Source organism: Rhinolophus sinicus, linkage group LG01, assembly GCF_036562045.2.
Source record: "Rhinolophus sinicus isolate RSC01 linkage group LG01, ASM3656204v1, whole genome shotgun sequence".
In the NCBI taxonomy this organism is placed as follows: domain Eukaryota; kingdom Metazoa; phylum Chordata; class Mammalia; order Chiroptera; family Rhinolophidae; genus Rhinolophus; species Rhinolophus sinicus.
Window position 1 is genome coordinate 205,939,599 of NC_133751.1, and position 23,468 is coordinate 205,963,066.

The 23,468-nt window shown below is 48.9% G+C and overlaps 1 protein-coding gene across 2 annotated transcripts in view; it reads right to left on the bottom strand.

The window, feature by feature from the left end:
• The window catches only part of DRC11 (dynein regulatory complex subunit 11), a 136,597-nt gene that overhangs the window by 6,449 nt on the left and 106,680 nt on the right, over window positions 1-23,468 (bottom strand). For both annotated transcript variants that reach the window (XM_074315581.1, XM_019740868.2), the window contains 2 exons: window positions 13,753-13,839; window positions 4,128-4,305 (listed from right to left, as the gene is read on the bottom strand). In XM_074315581.1, coding sequence (XP_074171682.1) covers window positions 4,128-4,305; window positions 13,753-13,839 — 265 coding nt within the window. The remainder of the gene's footprint in view (window positions 1-4,127; window positions 4,306-13,752; window positions 13,840-23,468) is intronic.

A 23,468-nucleotide genomic window follows, 5' to 3' on the forward strand; every position in this document is an offset into this window, starting at 1 on the left:
TCTCCGAGATGCAAAAGGCACCTCAGTTCTTCACACTAATCTCCACCCTCTTTCCTTTCTTGAGACCGGAAGGAATCTGGTCTTGGGGTCTCTTTCTTTGTCCTTGGCGTTCCAGATTGATTCCATCCTGGCTCGTGCTCAAGAGGATGTAGTGTCATAAAGTTCATTTCTATTTGGCATTTTGCAAAAGCACAAGCGGTGATAATATGATTGGATAAACTTCTGGCCTCTGGAGCCTAGAATTCTAGAAAAATCAGAAGACATGGACTGGACTGATCTGAGTAGACACTGGGTCCAGGGTGGGGGCCTGTGATGAATTGGATTATTAGCAAAAAGACCCCCAGGAAGAGAGGCGTGAGGAGGAAGCATTAGAAAAGTGGAGAGAAGGAAGCCAGGGGATTTTTGGGGACTAGATGAGGCATTAATCAACCCTGGGGGTGGGTATTCTTTGCAGAGACATTTGGAAGGAAACAGCTTGATTTGCAGAGAGAAGGTAGCTATTAAACTCTATTTGGTAAACTCTAAGGACTGTGTTTCCTCAGGCTGGCCCACCCGTCCCTTCTCAGCCTGATCCCTCCCCTACGCCGACCCCAGGAACGTGAGACGTGAGACTGTCACTGCTCCTGCCACATTTGGAGCTCGGCTGCCAGTAGATGGATGGCCAAGCAAAGGCCCCAGTTGTGGATTTGCAGCCCATGCTTCCTGGCCTGGAAGAGACCACTTTAGACCACTGTAAGGACAGGAACTTTAAGATGGAGGTCCCGGCCACTGTGGCTATGAAAACTTCAAGGTCACTGGAGGAAATGTTGGACAGCATTTATGATGTTGGCAACAATGGCGGCCTCAACAAATCACCCACCAAGAAAGAAATATTTGAGAAGTTTGTGGCTCAGTGGACAGAGCCCTGGGCCCAAGACAACTGCTGTATGCTGGTTTGTCATCAGCCCACAGGTGAGGGGACGCTCTCTCCTTTCTCTCCCATGGTGCAGCCAAGAGGAGACTCAGGTGGGAATCTGTAATATGATCTAGTCCTTAGGGCTGACTGGCATTTTATCAAAAGAACACAACTGTCTTTGTTACACAGCAATAGCTTCATTTTTGTCGAACAATAGAAACTATTCAATCCAAAGTCAAGGATAATGTTCTAGAACCTTAAAACTATCTTATTCCATTAAAATAGCTTAAAAATATAAAAATATATACTGTAGAGAAGAAGGAGAAAGAGGAGGAGGAGGAGGAGGAGGAGGAGGAAGAGGAGGAGGAGGAGGAGGAGGAAGAGGAGGAGGAGGAGGAAGAGGAGGAGGAGGAGAGGAGGAGGAGAGAGGAGGAGGAGGAGAGGAGGAGGAGGAGGAGGGGGAGGAGGAGGAGGAGGAGGGGGAGGAGGAAGAGGAGGAGGAGGAGGAGGAGGAAGAGGAGGAGGAGGAGGAAGAGGAGGAGGAGGAGGAGGAGGAAGAGGAGGGAGGAGGAGGAAGAGGAGGAGGAGGAGGAGGAGGAGGAGGAGGAGGAGGAGGAAGGAGGAGGAGGAGGAGGAGGAGGAAGAGGAGAGGAGGAGGAAGAGGAGGAGGAGGAGGAGGAGGAGAGAGGAGGAGGAGGAAGAGGAGGAGGAGGAAGAGGAGGAGGAGAGGAAGAGGAGGAGGAGGAGGAGGGAGGAGGGAGGAGGAGGAGGAGGAGGAGGAGGGAGGAGGAGGAAGAGGAGGAGGAGGAGGAGGAGGAAGGAGGAGGAGGAGGAGGAGGAGGAGGAGGAGGAAGAGGAGGAGGAGGAGGAGGAGGAAGAGGAGGAGGAGGAGGAGGAGGAGGAGGAGGAGGAGGAGGAGGAGGAAGAGGAGGAGGAGGAAGAGGAGGAGGAGGAGGAGGAAGAGGAGGAGGAGGAAGAGGAGGAGGAGGAGGAAGAGGAGGAGGAGGAGGAAGAGGAGGAGGAGGAGGAGGAGGAGGAGGAGGAGGAGGAGGAGGAAGAGGAGGAGGAGGAAGAGGAGGAGGAGGAGGAGGAGGAGGAAGAGGAGGAGGAGGAGGAGGAAGAGGAGGAGGAGGAGGAAGAGGAGGAGGAGGAAGAGGAGGAGGAGGAGGAGGAGGAGGAGAAGAGGAGGAGGAGGAAGAGGAGGAGGAGGAGGAGGAGGGAGCCTGAGAAAGGAGCCTGGGCCAGGGGCTGAGAGTGCGGAAGCCGCTCAGCGCCGGCAGCGTGGGCCCTGCACTGACCTGGTGGCTGTGGCCGCTGGTGCTCACCCACCTCTGTGCTGACTGCTTCCGTGGCTGGACTTCTCGTCCCTGCCCCCTTGACCCTGGGTGGAGCCACGTGAGGCCTTCTGGCCAATGAAGAACCGGGCCCCTCTGGGTCTGGTCCCTGAAATCTCCTGTGAAACCCTCCCTACTGCCTTTCTCTCTTTTCCTTTGATGCTGGCTGGATGCAGAGGGTCCAGTGGGAGCCTGGAGGGCCTAGAAGATGGAGAAGCCACTAGATGGATGGGGAAATAACTGGGACCCAAGTCCTCCTGTACTTTTGGTATAACGTGGGTTTATGAAGCCAGGGCCATAATTTATCAAGACAGAAGTGAGCACACACTGCAGAAAAGGAGGCTAATAAGCTAGGAGTTTATAATATGGGGAGGAGAGGGCTGTCCTTTTAGCAAATAACACTGACCAGGAGTTGAAGACCAACCAGAAAGGACCACACAGCCCCTCTATTTCGGTGGTGCTATTGTGACCGATTATTAGAAACGAAGTCTGACCTAGTCATTTTTACTATTATCATTAATGCGAAACATGCCACCCCTGCCACCATCTCTTCTACCATGACCACCATTGCGATCACCGTCATCTCCACTGGAACATGCTGCCACCACCACCATGGGATGTAAAGATGGTCCCTCAACGAGCCACACCTGTGGTATTCACATCCCTAGGTAGTCCACTGCCCTTGAATCTGGGCTGGCCCTGTGACTGGTCTTGGCCAATCAGATGTGGCGAAAGTGACTCTGTGTGACTCCTGAGGCTGGATCACAAGAATCTTCCAGCTACTTCCTGAACCTCCTGAAATGTTTGCTCTCAGGAAGCTTCCCTTTGGGACTAGCCACTGTGCTGTGCAAAGCCACACGCAGAGGGCAGGGACAGGCTGTCTGGTTGGCAGCCCAGCAGAGCTCCCAGCCAACGGCCAGCACCCATCACAGGAGTGGACTCCCTCGGATGTCCAGCCCTGTCCAGTCTTCCGGTGACTAGAGCCCCAACTGACATCTGACTGTGACATCCTGAGACCCCGCAGGGAGAAGTCCCCAGCTGAGCCCAGCGAACCCTCAGAATCATGACAGGGAAGAGATTGTCATTTGCAGCTACTGGGGACGTTTGTTACACAGCAAGAGATATACAACTGTCAGCGGCACCACAGCCTCTCCCTCAAACACCACAGCCCAGGCTCTCCTGCGAGCTGATAAGGTGCTAGGCATTCTGCTAACCACCTCCCATGAAGGTGACAACAGCCCTGTGAATTAACCATTCTCCTACTTTACAGAGGAGAAATGGTGGCTCAGAAGATCAAGGTCATCCCACTCCCCTTTCTTGTATTGTCCGCATTTAAAAATATGTTTCAAAGGAAGTGGAGTTTGAGTCTGTCTATTCAAGAAGAAAAAATGGAAAAAGTAAGGTCCCGTTGTATTTAATGTATATTTTAAATAAGTCAACATACTTTGAGACTGAAAAAATAAAAAAGGAAAATCAACCCGGTGAAAAGAAACGGCGTCGTTCGTACGAGAAAGACACCGTCACTGTGGGCACAAGATGACTGGTGATACTTCACCCGTCAAAAGAAAAAAATTCGCACTCACGAGGGCTTTTGTCACCTTCAGGGCCCCAAATAATAATCCCTATCCAGTTTCCTCTGATCTTGGGGAAAAAGAAATACGTGAGCAGCAGAACAGAGATGAATGTTTTGCTCTTGTGACCTGTTGGTTTACTTTTACGGCACTGAGCTTGGCTGGCGCCCAGGTGCACACGCCACTGCAGAGCACGACTCCACGTCCATCACCTGGTCACCAGATCAGTGGGTGACCAGAGCCACCCTCCCAGCTTCACACGCCTGTCCAGCCAGCACCTGCCAGCCCAGCTTTGGTGACTGTACGGGCAGGGGCCAGGGCACTTGCCGTATCTGGAAGCGTAGTCTGGTCTGGGAACCAAGATAATTTTTTGGTAAACTCTGCAAAAAGATCCAAGTTCAGCATCGAAAGGACGGTGTGTGGTCCCCACAATCAGAATCCTGTCATTTGGTTTCAGGAGTTTCAGGATTTTGGGAAGCTGTTTTTTCAGGCGTTTAGGCTCCATCTGGGAGAAAGAGAGAAGAAAAACAACGTGAGCCCACACGTAGAGAGAACAGTTAAGAGCTGCAGAAAATTCACTCTAGAAGGCACTGTGGCCTGTGTTGTTGGAGTAATTTCAAAACTCTGATCAGCACCATTTCTTAAAGTCTGTCCTGGGCCAGGGCTGGGGACGTACTTCCCAGTGGGGTGACCATCACTGCAGGCGCTTCCTGTCCTTGGTCTCCGGTGTTCTGATGTGGGAAGAAGGCAAGGAAGGAAGCACCTGACTGAAGAACATTCTAGCACCTCGCCCTGAGAACAGGAAACAGCAGTGGGTCTCCAAGCGGAAGGAAGCTGGCCGGGATTAAGAATGAGTTTGTGGGATCCATGTTCCTCTGAGCTGTTTGGAAGGTGAACTCCACCTTTCCTCTGCTGGCTGCTGTGACAAGGAGGGACCGAGTCCTGGATCTCATGTCTGAAAAACGCCCCTTACAGAAGAGTGACACTTCTGCCTCTGAGGCAGTTTGGAAATAGTTGGAATCTGTGTTATTTTAGTGTAATCTCAGCACTAATGAGGGAGAGCAGCAAGACATGAGGCCCCCCCCATCCCCTGGAGGACGACTTCCAGTCTGTGGGGGCCAGATTTGGCCACATCTCCATGGCAACACACAGCTGTAAATGGACCTCGCCTGGAGGAAGCCTGGGGAGGAGGAGGGTGCCGGGTGCAATGGACAACTCTCTCCGAGTTGGGCCCTGCAGAGTTGGGAGTCAGGACCTGAGGGCCAAATTGCCCCCCCAGGAACAGTGCACCCCAGACGGCAGGGGAGCTGAGCAGAGGGGGCTGGAGACACGGGAGGCTTTCCAGGGGAGGGTGAGGGGCTCCCCTGTGCAGGGTGGCTGGACTGGGCTCTGACGCATGGTGTCCACTCCGTGTCAGGAGACTGCTGGCCATGCAGGGGGCACGGTGCTTGTCTGCCTTCTTCCTTCTGACCAGTGCAAAGGCCAAGTTCACTGTGTGGGTGACATGGTGCGGGAAGGAGACGGGGCGAGGACGGCAGGATCGGGGGCTGGAAGCCCTTGGGAGGAAAGCCTGATGGGAAGTTGCAGGAGCCTGGGGGTTGGGGTGGCTGATCTGGATCTCCAAGGATGGGACAGGGAGTTAGTTCTCGCGAACACCTGCCTCGCTGCCGTCACCTTTCACATAGGCTGCTCATAAATCTTCGTGCTTAGTAAGACTAGTAAGTAGCACCTACTGAATGTGTGCTGTGTCCCAGGTGCTTCTCCCAGGCTTCCGTGGATTTGTCACTAACCCTCACAACATCCCTTGGAAGGGGACACATCACCCTCACTCAGGAGATGAGAACCTGGGGCAGAGAGACACTGAGTGACATCCTGAAGCCCCAGAGTTAATGAGCTGGGACCCGGCATTGCACACTTTCACTGCTCCCTCTATTCTGGGACCCCTGCCTCTCGGGGGCGATGTGCCAGGTGGGGCTTGCTTGTCTCCCCAAATTTCCTTCCTGGGTAAGGGCCTATCCCAATTGAGGGCAGCAAAGGAGACTTAAAATATATATTTAGTATTATATGATATATTATGTTATAATATATGTATATTATGATCACACACACACACACACACACACACACACACACACACACACACACAGAGGCTGCCAAAAAATGTATACACATTTTAAGAAAGGAAAAGTTTGTATTAAAATTACACTGATGGTAACCACTTTGAGCACCTCTTGTAATTGCAGAAGTCAAATGTGACTTGTATTCATCTTTTGTTATCGGTATATATTGAGTATTACAATTTTAATATAGGTTTTTCCTTTCTTAAAATGTGTATACATTTTTTGGCATATATATATATACACATACATATATACACATATTTCTTTATAGAGATGTGACTCACATACCTACAATTCACCTATTTAAAGTATGTAATTCAGTGGTTTTTAGGATATTCACAGAGTTGTGCAACCATCACCACAGCCAATTTCATTGCGCCCTAAAGACTGTACCCATTAGCAGTCACTGCTCATTTTCCCCCGAACCCCCTTCTGCAGACCTAGGCAGCCAGTAATCTACTTTCTGTCTCTACATATTTGTATATTCTGCATATTTCATATAAATAGTGTCACACCATGTGTGTGTGTGTGTGTGTGTGTGTGTGTGTATGGCTTCTTTAGCATATTTTCGAGGTTCACCCAGGCTGTGACATGCACTAGTACTTCGTTTTAATTGCTCATTAATATCCATCATGGTGCACATTTTATTTATCCATTCATCAGCTGACGGATGTTTGGGTTGTTTCCACTTTTTGGCTATGGTGAATAGGGCCGCTATGAACATTTGTGGGGGCACACGTTTTCATTTCTCTTGGGAATACACATAGGAATTGAATTGCTGGGTCACAAGGCTACTCTAGGTTTAACTTTTTGAAGAAATGTCAGACTGTTTACCAAAGTGGCCGCACCATTTTGCAATCCTAGTAGCAGAATATAAAGGTTCCAGTTTCTCTACCCTTGTCAACACTTGTTATGGTTTGTTTTATTTTTTCCTTTCACTTAGCTGTCCTAGTGGGTGTGAAGTGGTATCATTGTGGTTTTGATTAGTATCTCTCTGAAGGCTAGTGACATCAGCATCTTTTCATGTTGGCTATTTGTATCTCCTCTTTGGAAAAATGTGTATTCATATCTTTTGTCCACTTTTTCATTGTGTCATTTGTCTTTTAATTATTGAGTTGTAAGAGTTCTTTATATGTTCTAGATACAAGTCACTTATCAGATGTATGATTTTGCAACCCACTTTCTCCCATCCTGTGGGTTGTTTTTTCACTTTCTTGGTGATGTCCTTAACAGCAAAAATGTTTTTAGTTTTAATGAGATGCAATTTTTCTTTTGTTGCTTGTTCTTTTGGCATCATATCTAAGACACCATTGCTTTATCCCAGGCCTTCATTTTTTCCTAAGAGTTTTAACTCTTACTTTAGGTCTTTGATGCATTATGGGTTGATTTCTGTATACCATGTGATGTAGGGTCTAGTTTCATGCTTTTGTAGGTGGCTGTCCAGTTGTCCCAGCACCATTTGTTGAAAAGACTATTCTTTCTCCATTGAATTGTTTTGGCATCTTTGTCAAAAAAATCAACTGATTGCAAATGTAAGCGTTTATCTCTGGACTCTCAATTCTATTACATTGATCTACGTGTCTCTCCTTATATCAATACCACTCTCTCCTGATTGTTGCAGCTTTGTGGTTAGTTTTGAAACTGGGAAGAGTGAGTCCTCCAACTCTGTTCTTTTTCAACATTGTTTTGGCTATTCTGGGTCCCTTGACTCTCCATATGAATTTTAGGATCATATGGAAATTTCTGCAGATAACCCAGCTGGAATTCTGATGGGGTATGCATTGTATCTGGAGATCAATTTGGGGACTCTTGCCATCTTAACCATATCAAGTTTTTCAATCCATGAACATGATGTATCTTTCCATTTATCTAGGTCTTCTTTAACTTTTTTCAACAGTGTTTTGTAATTTTCAGAGTAGAAGTCTTGCATTTATTTGTTAAATTTATTCCTAAATGTTCTATTTTTTGATGTTATTATAAATGGAATTGCTTTCTTAATTTCAATTTTTGATTTCTCATTGCAAGTGTATAGAAATAGATTGTTTTTTGTATATTGATCTTATATCCTGCAACCTCACTGAATTTGTTTATTAGTCTAATACTTCTTTAGTGGACTCCTTAGGATTTCTGTAACCAAGATCACGTCATCTGCAAATAGAGATGGTTTTACTTTTTCCTTTCCAGTATGGATGACTTTTATTTCATTTTCTTCCCTAATTGTCCCGGTGAGAAACTCCAATATAATGTTGGATAGAAGAGTCAATCTTAGGGGAAAAGCATCCCATCTTTTATTGTAAGTGTGACGCTAGCTGTGGATTTTTTATAGCTGTCCTTTATCAGGTTGAAGAAGTTCCTTTCTCTTATTTTCTTGTCTTTTTTTTTTCTTTTTGTTACATCATAAAGGGGTGTTAGATTTTGTCAAGTGCTTTTCTGCATCGACTGAGATGATGATGTGGATTTTGTCCTTTGTTCTGTGATACAGTATTACATAAATTGATTTTTGGATGTTAAACCTGGGATATGACCCACTTGGTCATAATTCTCTTTCTATGCTGCTGGGTTCAGTTTTTGTAACGTTAACTCACAGCAGAGAAAGAGATGGGATTTCACTGCAAAATAAATCCCACAGGTTGGGCCTGATGCCAGACCACCAGGCATCTTCCCATCATTTCCTCCTGCACCCTCAGGGGTCTATCCCGCTCTAGCTCCATCAGCAGGAAACAACGATGGCCCTGAGTGATCCCACCCAGGCTGCTCCAAGTGGGGGTTGTGGAGAACAGAGGGGCTTAAAAGAGGGCAAAGTGTGGGAGAGGGATGATGCAGAATGAGACTCCTTGAAATCCTAGAAATGGATGGACGATAAGGGTAGAAACCTGTTCATGAAGGTGCTGCTCCCCAGGCCTCACCCCAGGTCTTTGCAGAAACCTGCCCTCATGCAGACCCATGCCTCTGGGCTGGCCTGGAACAGGAAGCTGTGTCTGCTGGGCCAGGCTGTGTACAAAAATGAAAAAACCCAAGCAAGAAACTCCATAATAACGGGCAGATGACCGAGCAAATGTTGAATTGCACAGACTCTGTTTCAGGCAGATTTGTTCCCAGTCTTGGCTTAGCTGTGTGACCTTGAGCAAGTTACTCAACTTCTCTGATCCTTAGTCCCTGCATCTAATGGGATAATCATAGAACCTAACTCATGGGGATGCTATGAGGATTGCATGGCATGTGTCTCTGTGTGGGACAAAGTACTTAATAAGGAGCCATTGTTCTGAAATACAAGTGATGGTGGGAAGCCAGTGCCAGGTCTGCTCTATTGAAGAGTAAGGTTTCTAAAGGGGACAGCCAAGAAAACTGGGGGCTTTGCGATTTGGAGGAAACTAGCAATATTGCCAACAGAGTTCAAAATGACTGTACAAAGCTCCCGGCAGTTTCCACTGTATTAAATGATGTCTTCAACAGCTCAGCTCTAAGAAGCCACTTTCTGGGTCCCTTGCCACTCGGGGAAAGCCCTCTGCTGAGATTCTGGTAAATAGGAATATCTACCCCTGTGCCAGGAAATAATGCACTGCACTTGGATGAGGCCTGGAGAGTCTGGCAATATTCAGAGTTCACCGCACCAAGCTGGTCCAAAGTCCTCTTATAAACAGTGGTTATATTTAACAAAACAAATCACCCTTAGAAAGTGCAGAAGGAGTAGCAGCTTGGGGTGGTGGGTAGTGATGGAGGAAGAGAGTTTGGTGGGCCCTGCTTGAGTTTGTGGCGGAGGGGAGGTGTCCCGGGGTGACTCCGGGGGATTCTGGATGACCGCATCTCAGGTTCAGGGGAGAGCTCTGGGCTGATGGAACATGGTAGTCATTGGTTTAGGGGTGACTGCTGAAGCTGTGAGATGGTGCCCACGGAAGGCAAGAGGAGAGAAAAGGGCTGCAGGCCTGGGATGCAACCTCAGGGAGCACGGCTTTAAGGAGTGGGCACAAGTGTGTGGAGGAGACAGAAGAATGCGTTGGTGAGGCAGAAGGAGACCCGGAAGCTAAGGGATGGGAGACGTGTACAAAATGGCGCCCTCTAACCTGGGTGAACTGAGCAGAAAGGGAGAGGAAGGGGACCAACGTGTGTTCATCAGCAAAATGGACGTCCGAGAAGAACTATGGAGGAGCGGTTTCCAGGGAGCTGATGGCAGGTTGAGGGGTGAGTTGGGATGGTGGGAATGGACTGTTTATTAAAGAAGTTTGATGGAGAACAGGGCAGGTGGCAGGGCAGTAGGACGTGGGGGCGGGGGTGCACACAGGAGCTGCCCAAGGGCTGCTGGAAGAACTGATCTCAGGGTCCTGGCGAGGCTGGAGACTGCCCCTCTGTGGGGCAGACACGCTTGTGTGGCCTGAGCCCCTTCCCGGCAGCCTTGTTGCCATGGCGATGGTGGTGGTCCTGCCTGCTCTGAGGCGGGAGATGATACTGCTACCTGTCCTGTAATGGCAGGAACATCTGAGCTTAATTAGCCTGTTTAGATAACAAATGTTGGTCCTGGGCCGTGTCCAGAGTGACATCCTCGCCGAAGGTGAGGTGCGGTCCCATTAGGAGGGCACGGAAATGAAAGGTGAGTCCATGCAGTCGGCACTGCCCTGCACTCCAGTTCAGAGCCGCATCCATTATGCACGAGACCCTGGCGCTCATCCATCACGCCGGCCAACATCCCACTGTCACGTGGCACCCTCCACGGCCGCGGCCCCTACTGCTGGGCCTGCCAGCCCCGCACAACCTCATTATCGTGGGCAGTTTCAAATTAGTGCCTAGCATCCACGCAGCAATTTCAATTTGCTTTTCTGCAGTCAGCTCCACAAAGCCAGCGAGTCCCTCATGGAGGCCCCCAGTGACGGCTCCCGCTAGATGAAGTAACGAGGGGTAATGGTGCAGAAAATGCAGCCGCAGACGGCTGTGCCTCATTCTTCACCGCCTTCGCTCACCTCGTCCACAAACAACTGACCGAATACGTTTTAGCCGCAGAGGGTGGAGAGGACGGCTCTGCTCCTAGGAGCAGGAGGGAAGGGGCACCGGCCAGGTGTCCACCTGGGCAGGTGCCCGAGCCGTTCTCGAAGTCTAGAGGAGGACTTCTTGAGGGTGTTGAGGACAAAGGGAGGGGCCGGGGTGTGGTGAGGCGCGCTGGCGTTCTCCAGGATGACAGGGCCCCGGGGGCAGTTTACAGGATGTGGCTGAGTGGCACTGCGGGTGAGGAAGGATGGCGAGTGGACGGATGGGAAGCCAGGTGCTGGCGCTCAGGTGTTGTCCCAGGTGGGGAGAAGGGCCCGGCCTCTGCACTCAGACAGACCTGGGTCTGGGTCCCCGCGCTACCTCAGTGCTGGGCGCCTTTTTGGAGCCTTTGTCCTCTTTTACAAAACAGGGGAAGGCCGCCTCCATCCCAGGGCTGCTGGGTGCCCCCCGACACACACAGTGCCCCGGGGGCCTCCTTTTCCTGGCCACTGCCTGGCTTTCTCCCATCTCCCTGCTTGGGCCTGGCGGAGCCTCGCACATTTGACCTCTGAGGGGCCTTCACTTGAAGGTCGAGGCACCCAGGCTGCAGTCAGTCACTGCGGGTGAGACTGCTTTTCAAGTGTTGTTCTGGAATCCCCCAATCCAGTGGGCGGCCACCAGGGTGCTGTGTGTGCTGTGGCTCTGGGGGTGGGGTGGGGACATGGCAGCCTCCCGGTTTCTCTGCAGGTGGACATTCTTCTTTGTGCGTCAGTGCCTTTGGGGTCAGGGGAGACTTGGGACAGAGGCTGGGACACAGGGTCCCGGGTGGCCAACTGATGCAACGAGGAGCCTCCTAGGTCCTCTGCAATGCAGCTGCTGCCCTTGGTGCTGGGTGGTCACCGTCAGCATGTGGGTGGTCAGTGCGCATGGCTGCCCCAGGCCCTGGGGACTTGGCTAAGGGCAGAAGTCAGAGGCTGGGGGCTGGGAAGGAGAGCAGAGGTGGCCCAGGAAGGGCCGAGGGGCGGGCCCAGCAGGTAAAGGTGAGAGGGGACCGTGTTCCCGCTTGTCGCTGGAGGACACACATGCTGTGGTTCTGTCCTCACTGTGCTCTGCTCCTGCTGGGGCGCTGGAACTGCGCCTGGCACTGCTGCTTGTGGCACGCATGCCTGTCTGCCTCAGGCCCTGCCGGCCTTGTGGATGTTTGGGGGTCCTTCTGCTCATGTTCATCAGGCCTTTTGGGGTTCACCCCAGGGTGTGGTCTGTGGGCTTCAGGGCAATTCATCTGCCTGAGGGACAGACTCTTGTAATGCAGAAGAGGACAGAATAAATGTCCGATTTGTCCAGGGCCTTCATTTTCTACAGGAATAAAACCAGTCAGAGACTGTATCTGTGCTGGGAAAGAATCTCGGGCTCAGCAACAACAGGCCTATGCAGGTGAGCAGCCTGGAGATTTGGTCCATCCCTCCCCTTTGCTGGCTGCCTGCCCCTTCACGCCGACTCACTTTACGGGGGTGTCTACTGAACCCGTCTTTCATTCCCGCCGTCAGCTTGCCCTCAACAGCCCGTCAGCCCTTACCCGGTGCTCCTGTCTTATAAATGAGCATGACGCATTCCTCTTATTCTCACGATGAACTCAGGGGTGCAGAAGAACAGACAGCTGTCACTGCTGACAGCTCAACGCGCTCATGGGGAAAATGGGAGGGGGCTTCATGAGCTTGGAGGCTGATCCCTCAGGAGCCCTCTAATGAGCTAGGTAAGGAGGTAGAGGCTCAGAGAGGTTCAGTTACTTGTTCAAGGACACACAGCCAGCTGAGGTGAATGGCAGAGCAGGCCCAGAGCCCATGTTTTCTGCGTTCCCACTGCCCACTGTCCTACTCCCCAGGCCGCTGTCCAGTGGGAGAACAAGTGGCCCTTGCCCATTCATGAGACAAAGCTCCCGATGACATCAGGTGTGTGACACTTTGGATTAAACACCGTCCTTCATTTCTCTTTAGATTTACAATCTGGTTCCTAGTAATTCCTGCCTTCAAGTTTGGATCTGTGCAGATTTAAAAAAAAAAAAAAAAGTAGCAGCTTCGCCAGCAGGGGGAGCTAAGTACTAGATTCCCAGATTAAATAATAAATGAGTCCTCTTAAGAGTTTCTAAAATGACAGGGCAATCAAGGCTCATTTGGGGAAGAAAAGACTGAGCTTTCATTCTTTATCCAAATCATCCCTACCTGCTAAAATGATGTATAATACATAAGGATCAAAAGTGATTAAAATCCTTATGAATTTAATCAGAAATTCACAGTTAACCACTATTTGCTTTGGTGCAAATTGATGTGGAATAACAATCGTGTGTATCTGCAATTTTTTTTTTAACTGGTGGGAAATTTGCTGGTGATTTGTGGGGGGAAGTACTGGGGAGGGGGACCATTGAAAGGAGAGAAAAGAAGGAAGGAAGCAATTGAGAGAGGGCTCCCCAGAGACCCCAAGGCGGTACACTTAGCAGTTCCATTGACGGCCTTTGTTCATAAATTTCAGGCTTTCTGCTGTTTATTATTATGAACAATAGGAAGTCCTAATAATAACTCCTGTGTGTGCGATTTGCTTTAACCGAGCAGAGTTCTCTAAAGTGTTTCTCTCTCACCTCTGAATCATATGTTTGGGTTTCACGCTCCCCTCCCCCTCCTTCCACACAGTCTTTCATTTTCTTCTGAATTATGCCTCATAAAAGCAGCCCACTGGATCCTTTCAGATACAGACAAGTACTCTGGGCAGAGAGAGATGGTTGCGTCTCATTTCCCTCCTCCCTCGAAAGCAGAGGTAGTCCCTGGTAAGTGCCCCTCGGAGGAAAGAAAAGGCAAACTGAGGAACGGCAGGGGGGCCCTCACCATCCTCTCGGCGCTGGGAACCTTTCTGTAGAAGGTTTTCTCTGTGTCTCCGATCCACACCACAGATGGCTGGAGCTGCCGGGCCACCTGCAAGAAGCAAGAGCCTTGGTTATAAGCGCTTTCCCCTCTTGGGTGCACAGTGGATCCCCAACACGAGTCTCCCTATATCGGCTAGAGGGGTGGGGGGCCTCGTGGGGTGCCAGTGCACACCCTCCGTCACTGCAGGCTGCGGTGCTGTGTGGACTCCTCTCCCACACTCTGCTCTCGGACCCCGAGCACTGACTCCGCTTGGCTTGAAATAAGCCAATGGTTTTCTGCTGCAAACTATTGAGCCATGAGTTTTAATTTCAGCTTGCTCTCGGCTCCCAGGTTTACTCAGGTTTGCTCATGACGCGAGAGGCTGTTTCAGCACAAGTGCCCCCGTGATGCTACTTGTTTGCCTCCATTTGGCTCTGCCTTTGTGGCCAAGGTTTCACCTAGAAGGTGGTCCTGAGCCCCTCCAGGGTGGGCAGGGCTTTGCGGCAGCTCTGGGACTTACTGTGGGCCCCTGGATAATTGCCATGCGCCTCACAATCTCTTCAAAGCGCCCCCATGATAGCAAAGTTTGGGTATTTTTGCAACAATTTGTGCTTTGTGCAAAATTGTGACAGATAAAAGCCATCCCCAGCCACAGCAAATATGGCGTTATGTACTCCTATTTTTATATTTCTTAAAACATCATTAAGGCAGCAGGCATGATGTTAAACCAAGGCAGACATTTAATGAATGATGGAAAAGTGACTAGGAGCACGGGCCGCGTCTGTCTCCCAGCTCTGTGTGCCAAGCCAAGCAGATTAGGCGCGTTCAAAGGCAAAGGTGGATTGGACTCGATACTGCTGCTGGTCTGACACCGGGCTGTCTGCGTTCACAGCCCAAACACGTCAGGGCGTTTAGAGAGAGAGAGAGAGAGAAAAGCCGCAGTAGCCAACCCCTGTTTGGCAGGCACTGTGTGTTAGACCCAGAGCCACAGAGTTGAAGAATTCAGAAGTGCAGGTTTTAAGCCCAGGACCCTGGGCGGGCGGGACGTTGTGTGCTAATAATAACAGCAGCTAGCAGGCAGCAGTGTCGCAGGCACGTACAGCGTCACACACCGGTCAGAGCCAGCATGGACCCAGCGGGTCCTCCAGCAATAACTCATTCACCCTCTCACTACCTGATCAAACCCTGTTTGCAGACGGGGAAAATGAGGCTCAAAAGCGTTAAGGGACCCATCCAAGGTCACACAGCTAGAAAGTGACAGAAGCAGGGTGCAGGGCCAGGCTGGCTGATGGCTGCCAAGTCTGTGCTGGAAGTACGGCACCTCCACAGGCTCCTTCCCTGACTCCAGCCGTGACCTCAGTGGCCGCCCCACCTCAGCTCCCCACACCTGTCAGTCCCGAAGTCTGTCCATCCCACCCTGATCTCCTTCAGCTCCATCAGTTCGTCCGTCCTCCCGGCTCCTTACTTTAAGCCCCCGCCTGCTTTCCAATGGGTCTGCCCACGGCAGCCAGAAGGAACCAGCTCAGCGTCCGAGGGGCAGCTCCCAGGACCCACTGCTCCCCTAAAAGCTATTATGAGTCCAGGTCAGAAGCTTCCCTACTTCCCGCCCCCAAAGAAAATAAGAAAATGAGATCCCATACATGAAAGGCTTTAAGTTCCTTAGAAATAAGATACTTTCTTATAAGAGAGAGAAAAAAAAAAATCTTATTCTTTCCGGTCCCTTTTAAAAAAATCTTAGTTTTACAACCGAAACCAACGGAAAAGCAATTTTCACGCAAATAGCGGCCTCCTGTTTGGGCTGATGCCTGCGCTGGCTGAGGCCCCAGGCCCCGCCTCTCCTATGTCCATTTGATTTTTCATGAATTTTCCGTAGTTTTTATTTGTGTGCCTCTGGTTTCTCAGTCCAGCTTTTCTTAATGGGAACTGCAGATGTGAGGACCTAGCAGCGTAGGGTTACTGTTCTCTTTCTAACAAAGTAAGTCACATAGATGGACTGGGAACATAGGAATCTTATTGGTTTGGGATAATTTTGAAACCCATGGTCTTATTTCTAGCACCTGATTTAAAGTGGTGTTGAAAACCTGGTCACAGCATTCCATTGAATGCAAAAGTTGACGATTGTTCTCTGAACTGCAAGCTCTTTCCGAGCTGGTGGGGGAATTCCACACTTCCTGTATCCTAACGGCACCTGGGAAGAAATTCCGTTCCCAGGACAGTCACCTGCTTTGGCACACACAGGGCTGTTTGCAGGACTTTGGTGGTCACGTGGTTGGGAAGGGCTCAGTTATTATCGAATGAAACACACAATCCCAGGCGACTTCTTTGACGATCACAACACAGGAAACAGCCCTTTGCAAAGTGCCTTGACGTCACAAACTACCACCCTCACCTGCCACGTGCCACGTGCTGTGCCAAGCACGTACCACACCTTCTCCCCTTTCACAGATGAGGTCACGGAGGCAGAGAGGGGGGAAGTAACATGCCCACCAGTACCGAGAAGTGATGGAGTCTGGAGTCAGACCCAGGTCTGCCCTGCACCCGCAGGCGTACCCTATAACCAGGCCACACACTGCCATGTTACCAAGGTAGACAAGATGCCTGCTCGCCAGCACCTTGTCCCCCTGACCCGTACCCTGCTCTGTCACCTTTCATTCCGGCAGGATGAACTCTAAAATCATCACTGTCTTGTCCTTCTGAGAGGCAGTGTCTCACCTTCCTTAGTGGAGGGCTGGGTGAGGACACCTGGTGACCTTGCTCAGTTCCACACAGAGAAGAGAGGAACTGGACCCACCTCCCTGGCGGAAAGCCTCTCCCCCCAAGAAGGACCGAAGGAACTGAGGAGGACGTTTTCCGCCTTCTTCCTGAATCAACCAGGCTTAGATGAAGAATGCTTTGGGCACGTGAGTGGTCATTGCCTTGGAATGATGCCAGATGTGACACTACTGGGACATGTTTTTACACGTGTCACCAACCTGCCCTCCTGCAGGTTGTTAACACTCTCCAACCATAAAAAAGTGGATCTGTTTTTCCATTCTTCTCCTAGACGACTATGAACAAAAAACTCTGCCAATTTGTTGATGAAAAATGGTATCCTTTGCTCTTTTAGGTTTTCATTTAGCAATGAAAAGGCTTCATTTAAATTACCCACAGATAGTTTGAGGTCATGGGCAATTAAATGTAATTAATTCAAATTGAACTTTTCAGAAGGTACGTGGGACAGTTTACGTCAACTGCCAGTAGAGGGCTCTTCAGTCCTATCAAATGTCACTACAGGTTTCAATTTTGTGTCAATTCTGGAATAAAGACGAATTTCTACCAAAACGTGCTTTTTCAGATTCTCGGAAGCTCTGTCAAACAATCAAAGACTTCCCCACCCATGGAAGTTTTATGAATTTGATCTTTTGTACTCTCCAAAGAAACGCTGTCGAACACTCCCCATCAGAATTAGATCCCCTTGGGTTAGGGTATAAAGGCTCAGCAATGAAAACCTGTTTGTGTTTGGCTAGTAAGATCTGCCCAAAGGACCCTTGGAAGTTCTTTCTGAAAGGGCCCTATTTTGCTTGCCATAGAGAACCCAGGAAAAAACCAGCTGCTTTTTTCAGTAGTTGTGTCTCAGTTTACCAAACTGAAAAGGACCATCCATCTGTTTGGATCCATCCATTATCCATCCGTCCGTCTGTCCGTCCGTCCGTCAGTCCGTCCATCCAGCCATCCTCCATCCCACACATATTTGCTGAGCATCTGTGATGTGTCAGGCTCCCTGGTGTGAGGCAGGGGAATTTTGGGAGTGGAGAGACATAGTCGCTGCCTGCAGAGTGTGGGGCTTCCTGTGTCTGAGTGGGAGGTCCCGTCACGCTGCGGAGGAGGTGCAGGGGTGTGGGCTATTGCCGGGGTGCGGGGGGCTTACTTTCCTGGACTATAGTCACTGGGATCCTGTTTAAACATGTAACATGTGGAGACATTTTAGTCTGTACTTCTACTATTTTAAAATGATATTTTAAATTTCTATTTCCTTGCATTATCTTTTCTGAGACTGTTGTGGAAGTTACTTCAAGTCCTGACTGGGTGTTAGTTGGGATAAACCACAAATGACTAAGAGCCAGGAGCCCCGACTCTGTATGGAAAGGAAGGTAAATTGAGGCAGAGGAGAGGAGCAGAAGGGGGCTGGGGTGCAGGTGCAGTTGGTGGACTGTGACAGGTGTCGGAGGGAACCAGCACTAGTAACAGAAACACATGGATACTATTACTGTACTCAAGGGGAAGGTGTCTGCAAAGTGACAGGCGCAGGCTTACAAAGCACTGAGCTTCGCTCCGAAAGCCCTTCTCTTCCCCAGCCCACCCCCCACCACACTTGGGCCACACTGCACCAACCACGCCCCCTTTGGGAAGCACTGGGGCAATGCCTGGGTGCAAGGCCATACTTAACCTGCACGGGGCACGTCAGCCACACTGAAGGCCTCCCTCCACGAAGTGTTTCCAAGTTGGTTAAACATTCGTTAACTCCTGTGGCATTGACCCTGGTCCCAGGCGCGTCCCTACTTCCCCAGCACAGCACAACAGAGGATGCACTCCGCATTTCTGGTGATTGACGGCCCACAGAGTGCTTTCACATCCCTTCCTGACGGACAGGGCCTGAGCCACCCACCGCCTGGGGCTCTCCTCCCTGCAGAGCCCACCCGTCTCAGTGGGGGTGTGAACACCCGTACGGCTGCTCAATTCTGCTGTGAGCCTAAACCCACTCTAAAATATAGGCTGTATTATTTAAAAAAAAAAAAAAAAGGTTTTGATGTCTATTGTGTGCTCCCTTCGTCGACCTGAAACTGTCTCCATGACACAGTGGAAGGTGACCTGGCTTTCTGACAGCATGCCCACTCAGGACTTGTGGTCACCAGACTCTACCTTCCTTTACTTTCACGCCTGAGGCTGCACTCAAGTGGATAAAGCCTGCTACTCTCTCCTGCTCCCCCTCCTCTCCCCTCCGCTCCCCTCCCTGTTTCTCTCCCCTCCTCTCCTGTCCCTTCTCCCCTCCTCTTCCCTCCCTTCTTTTCTCTTCCCTCCCCTCCCTCTTTCTTCTTCCCTCCTCTCCCCTTCTCCTGCTCTCCCGTCCCTTCACCTCCCCTCTGCCCTCTGCTCCCTCCCCCTCTCTCTCACTACAGCAGCTCTGTTTTTTGGGTCAGGTGTTTGTCTTTGCTTTATCCTTATTGAATTTCACCTTGTAAGGTGACACTAATGTATTTATTACATTATTATACATCTTTTTTTTTTTTTTTTTTTTTAACCACCCATGAGTAGCAACACTGCTTTTTTTTGGGTTATGAGCCAGGAGTAGGAGTATGAGCTACAGAAACATAACTGGCTGTGCTCCCCGTGCCTGACTCCTGGCCCCGCTGTTGACACTAGCACATCTGGGCAAGATCCCTTGGCAGGCTACCATGGGCCATTGGCCGTGAGCCCAGTGAGGGGCCCCAGGTGGGTGGCACCAAGGCAGGACCTAAGTCACGGCCTCCCTTTGTCCAGAATCACAGGCCAGTATGGCCTATAGCTGACACTGGCTGGGCAGCCCCCTTAGTGTGTTCTCCCAGGCCTCACTCCAGTTCTAGCCCTCAGTGGCCAGACTATGTGCACAGAAAGAAAGGGCAGATGCCAGGAACACAGGGGCAGACAGAACAGGCCTTCCGAGACCCAGAGCACAGGGTCAGAAATTGTCTGCCCTGGGGGCGGCTGGATGGCTCAGTTGGTTAGAGCACGAGCTCTCAACAACAAGGTTGCCGGTTCAATTCCCACGTGGGATGGTGGGCTGCACCCCCTGCAACTGAAGATTGAGAATGGCAACTAGACTTGGAGCTGAGCTGCGCCCTCCATAACTAGACTGAAGGACAATGACTTGGAGCTGATGGGCCCTGGAGAAACACACTGTTCCCTAATAAAATTTTTTTAAAAAAAGAAATTGTCTGCTCTGGCCTCTGTTCCTGGGCTCCCCCTGGCCTTCTCATGGGAGGTCTGGAGGGTCAGGGGAGGACAGCTCAGGAAGCAGTGGGGTCCTGCCGAGTGAGCCCGCAGAACTCAGGACCTTCCAGCTCCTGCACCTACTCACGCTGAAATGAAAAGCCCAAGCTGACACGTAGACCCAGGGAGGCAGCCTGCACTGCCCTGGAGGCCAGCTGGGGGCCAGAGGGCTGCTTTAGAGACAGACTGAGGCTTAAATCAGATGCCAGCCCCTTAGTTCATTTGTATTTTTTGGTCAAATTAAGTACCCTGAGCCTCAGTCTTCTTGTTTGTAAACGGAGACACTAATTCCTGCCTCATCAGGAAAGTGTGTGTGGAACTCCTCAGCATGGGCTGGACTCGGCCAGAGGTCAAGGAGAGTCCTTCCTGCTCGTCTGTCCCTGATTTACTGTCATGCAAACCTGAGGAGGCCGGGGCCTGTGGTGTGTGGTGACTTTCTGTCCATGAAATATGTATTCAACATTAATCATTTATCCCATTTCTTAATGGGTTAGATGACTATACTTCTAACAGTTCCTCTCTAAAGAGAAGTACAATCTTTTCCACATAGAGCTGCAGTAGAAAGGAGAGTTTTAAATAATAGTTGTTTACTTGTACAGTAAATGTGTACATTTCTTAAATGTGTACAGTAAATATTTCTTAAAGGAGCCTCCCTCAGCCAAATTGTTATTCCATTAAAGTTATTGTATGTAAATAAAGGAACCCTCCAGAGACAATGATAAAATGGATTTGAATTTGCGGTTGTGAAACAAATCAGAAACTCGTCTTGCCTAGTGTGTTTTCACGGATGCAGGGTGCTGGGGGTGAAGCAATACCACCAGCTCGAACTTAGGAGCAGTTCCCTGACTGTCGCAATATTTACTCTCTGGAGATTAACTCAGTAATAGGAATTCTGTACGAGACGAGGAGTAATCAGGCCTTCTGTTATTCACCTTCTCCAGCAAACGCCACACTCTAGCCTCAGCCCCGTTGTATGGCTTATGTAACACAGGAACACATGCTGCCCTCCTGCCACAGATCTAACATCCCGCATTCCTTTGGTTAATTAAAAGCAAATACTTCTTTGCAATGCAGATAACTGCTCTGTCTGTCACTCACACTGGGGCACAGTGGCATCACTGCACACAATTTTTAATTGAATGACTCCCACTCCTGGGCCTCTGGGTCTTTCATTAATCAGTTATTTACACAGTAAGGGTGAAGTTGAATGAGGTGTGTGTCAGGCACTCTGCCATGGAGTAGCCGTGGTGAGTAAATGTGCTGTTCCACATTTTGGTAATCTGATACCTGGCAATCTGACACCACGTAATGTCAGTTTGCAATGATTCTCATAAATGCAAGGATAGCTTATCTGATATCAAGAAAATACCTCTTAGCAGCAGAAACAATTTCCCGGTCATGTCGTGGGCTCTGTCCCATAACCACACCAGAAGCACTGAGCCATTTGGTGAGTGGGAGAAGACAGGTTTAATTCAGCCCAACTTCAGGAAGAGCTGGATAATGTAGGTATCCAGCTCTGGACACAGGCTGGGAGGGCTCACATCGCAGCATTACAACCCAGGAAAACGACTTAAATGCTTTGTGCCTCACAAAATGGAATAACATCTTTAAAGGGCTGAAGGAAACATATGTCAACCAATAATTCTATATCCAGCAAAACTGTCCTTCAAAAAATGGAGGGCCTGTAAAGACATTTTGAAATAAATAAAATGAAAGCTAAGAAAATTTGCTGCCAGCAGACCTGCACTAAAATAAATATGAAAGGATGTTCTTCAGCTAAAAGAGAAATGACACCAAGTGGAGAGTTGGATCAACAGAAAGGAATAAAGAATAGTGAAAATGGAAAATGTGTGACTAAGAGCAAAATGCAAATTTCTCCCCTCTTAAAGTCTTTAAAAGACAAACTATTATTTAATGCAAAAGTAATAACACTCTATTGTGCTGTTTGTAGCATTTTTAGATGTAAAATGTATGATAAAACCATAAAGGAGAAGGGGTAATACTTGGATTATATTGCTGTAAGTTTCACATTCTATGTCAAATAGTACAATATTAACCCTATGTACACTGTGATAAACTAAAAATGACTATTGTAATCTGAAGAGCAATCACTAAAAACTAAGAAAGAGGCATTGCTAAAAAAATAGAGGAATTCAGATAAAACACTAAAAAGTACTGAGTTAACCCAAAAGAAGATAGGAAAGGAGGAAAACAAGGAAAAAAAGGAAATGGGACAAATAGAGAACAAACAGCAAATGGCAGCCCTAACTCAACCATATGATTAACTGCATTTAATGTAAACAAAGCAAACGCTCCAATTAAGTGGCATATTTGTCAGACTGAATAAGAAAGCAAGACTCAACTATGTCCCATCTACAACCGTGTTTCCCTGAAAATAAGACCTAGCTGGACCATCAGCTCTAATGCATCTTTTGGAGCAAAACTTAATATAAGACCCAGTCTTATTTTAATATAATATAAAACCGGGTCTAATATAATATAATAATATAATATAATATATAATATAATATAATATAATATAATATAATATAATATAATACCAGGTTTATATTAATTTTTGCTCCAAAAGATGCATTAGAGCTGATTGTCCAGCTAGGTCTTATTTTCGGGGAAACATGGAAGAAATGCACTTTCACTACAAAGACATTGAAAGTAACAGTCGGAAGGAAGCTGACGTGGCTCTAATCATAGAAGGTTAGGTAGGACTTCAAGACAAAAAGGGACATTTCCTAGTGACAAAACCACCCTCTAGGAAGATATAACCTCCTACATGTGACGCCTCTCGCAACAGGGCTTCAACACATGCGGGGCAGAACTGACACAACTAATAGGAGAAACATAAAATTCCACAATCCCGGTTGGAGTTTTAACACTGCCTTTGAGCAGTTGATAGGACAAGTAAACAAAGAAAAATGAAAAAATGAATAAGCAAGTCCCAGAAGGTGAGACAACGTTTGCAATTCAGATGTCCGACAAAGAAGCTGCATCCAGAATTCATGAAGAACCCTTGTAACCCCAAGACCAACAGTCCAGTGAAAACTAGGCAAATGACTGGAACAGACACTAAGAAAGAAAAGTCATGCAAGGGACCAAAAAGCACATGAAAATGGTGGTTACACAGTTGTGTGCATTTTTCAAAAGCTCACACTTAAAATATATACTTAAGATTTGTGCATGTCATTGTATATATTTTTTGCCTTAATAAAATGGTGCAGGAAGATAAAGAAGAGAAGAACCCAGGTTTGGATCCCAGCTCAGCCACTTGGCCTTGGTGGCCTTGGGCAAGTTGCTTAACCTCTAGAGCCCGTTTCTTTCTCTGTTTGTTGGGATGACGATGAACCCTTCACCTGGCTGTCGGGAAGGTTCAATGTCACAACAGAAGGTTGGGGATTACTGGGTCCTTGTGAAATACTCTGTTAAATAGATTAATGGCCTTTTTTATTCCCTGCCCACCTTCCTCTGCTCCCACCTCCTAGCTATACAAAAGTCTCTTTCCACAGATTCCTTCAGGACAAGCAAGGGAGACAAGGCGAACTGGGAATGTCCTACCTCACCGCAGTGTTGGGGTCATGTGGTTCGGGGAAGGAACCCCACCGCCCTCCTTTGTCATTGTGGCTGTTAGGATGGTGCGAGAAAGGAGCGATTCCTTTGAGCAACTGTGTATGACAAGC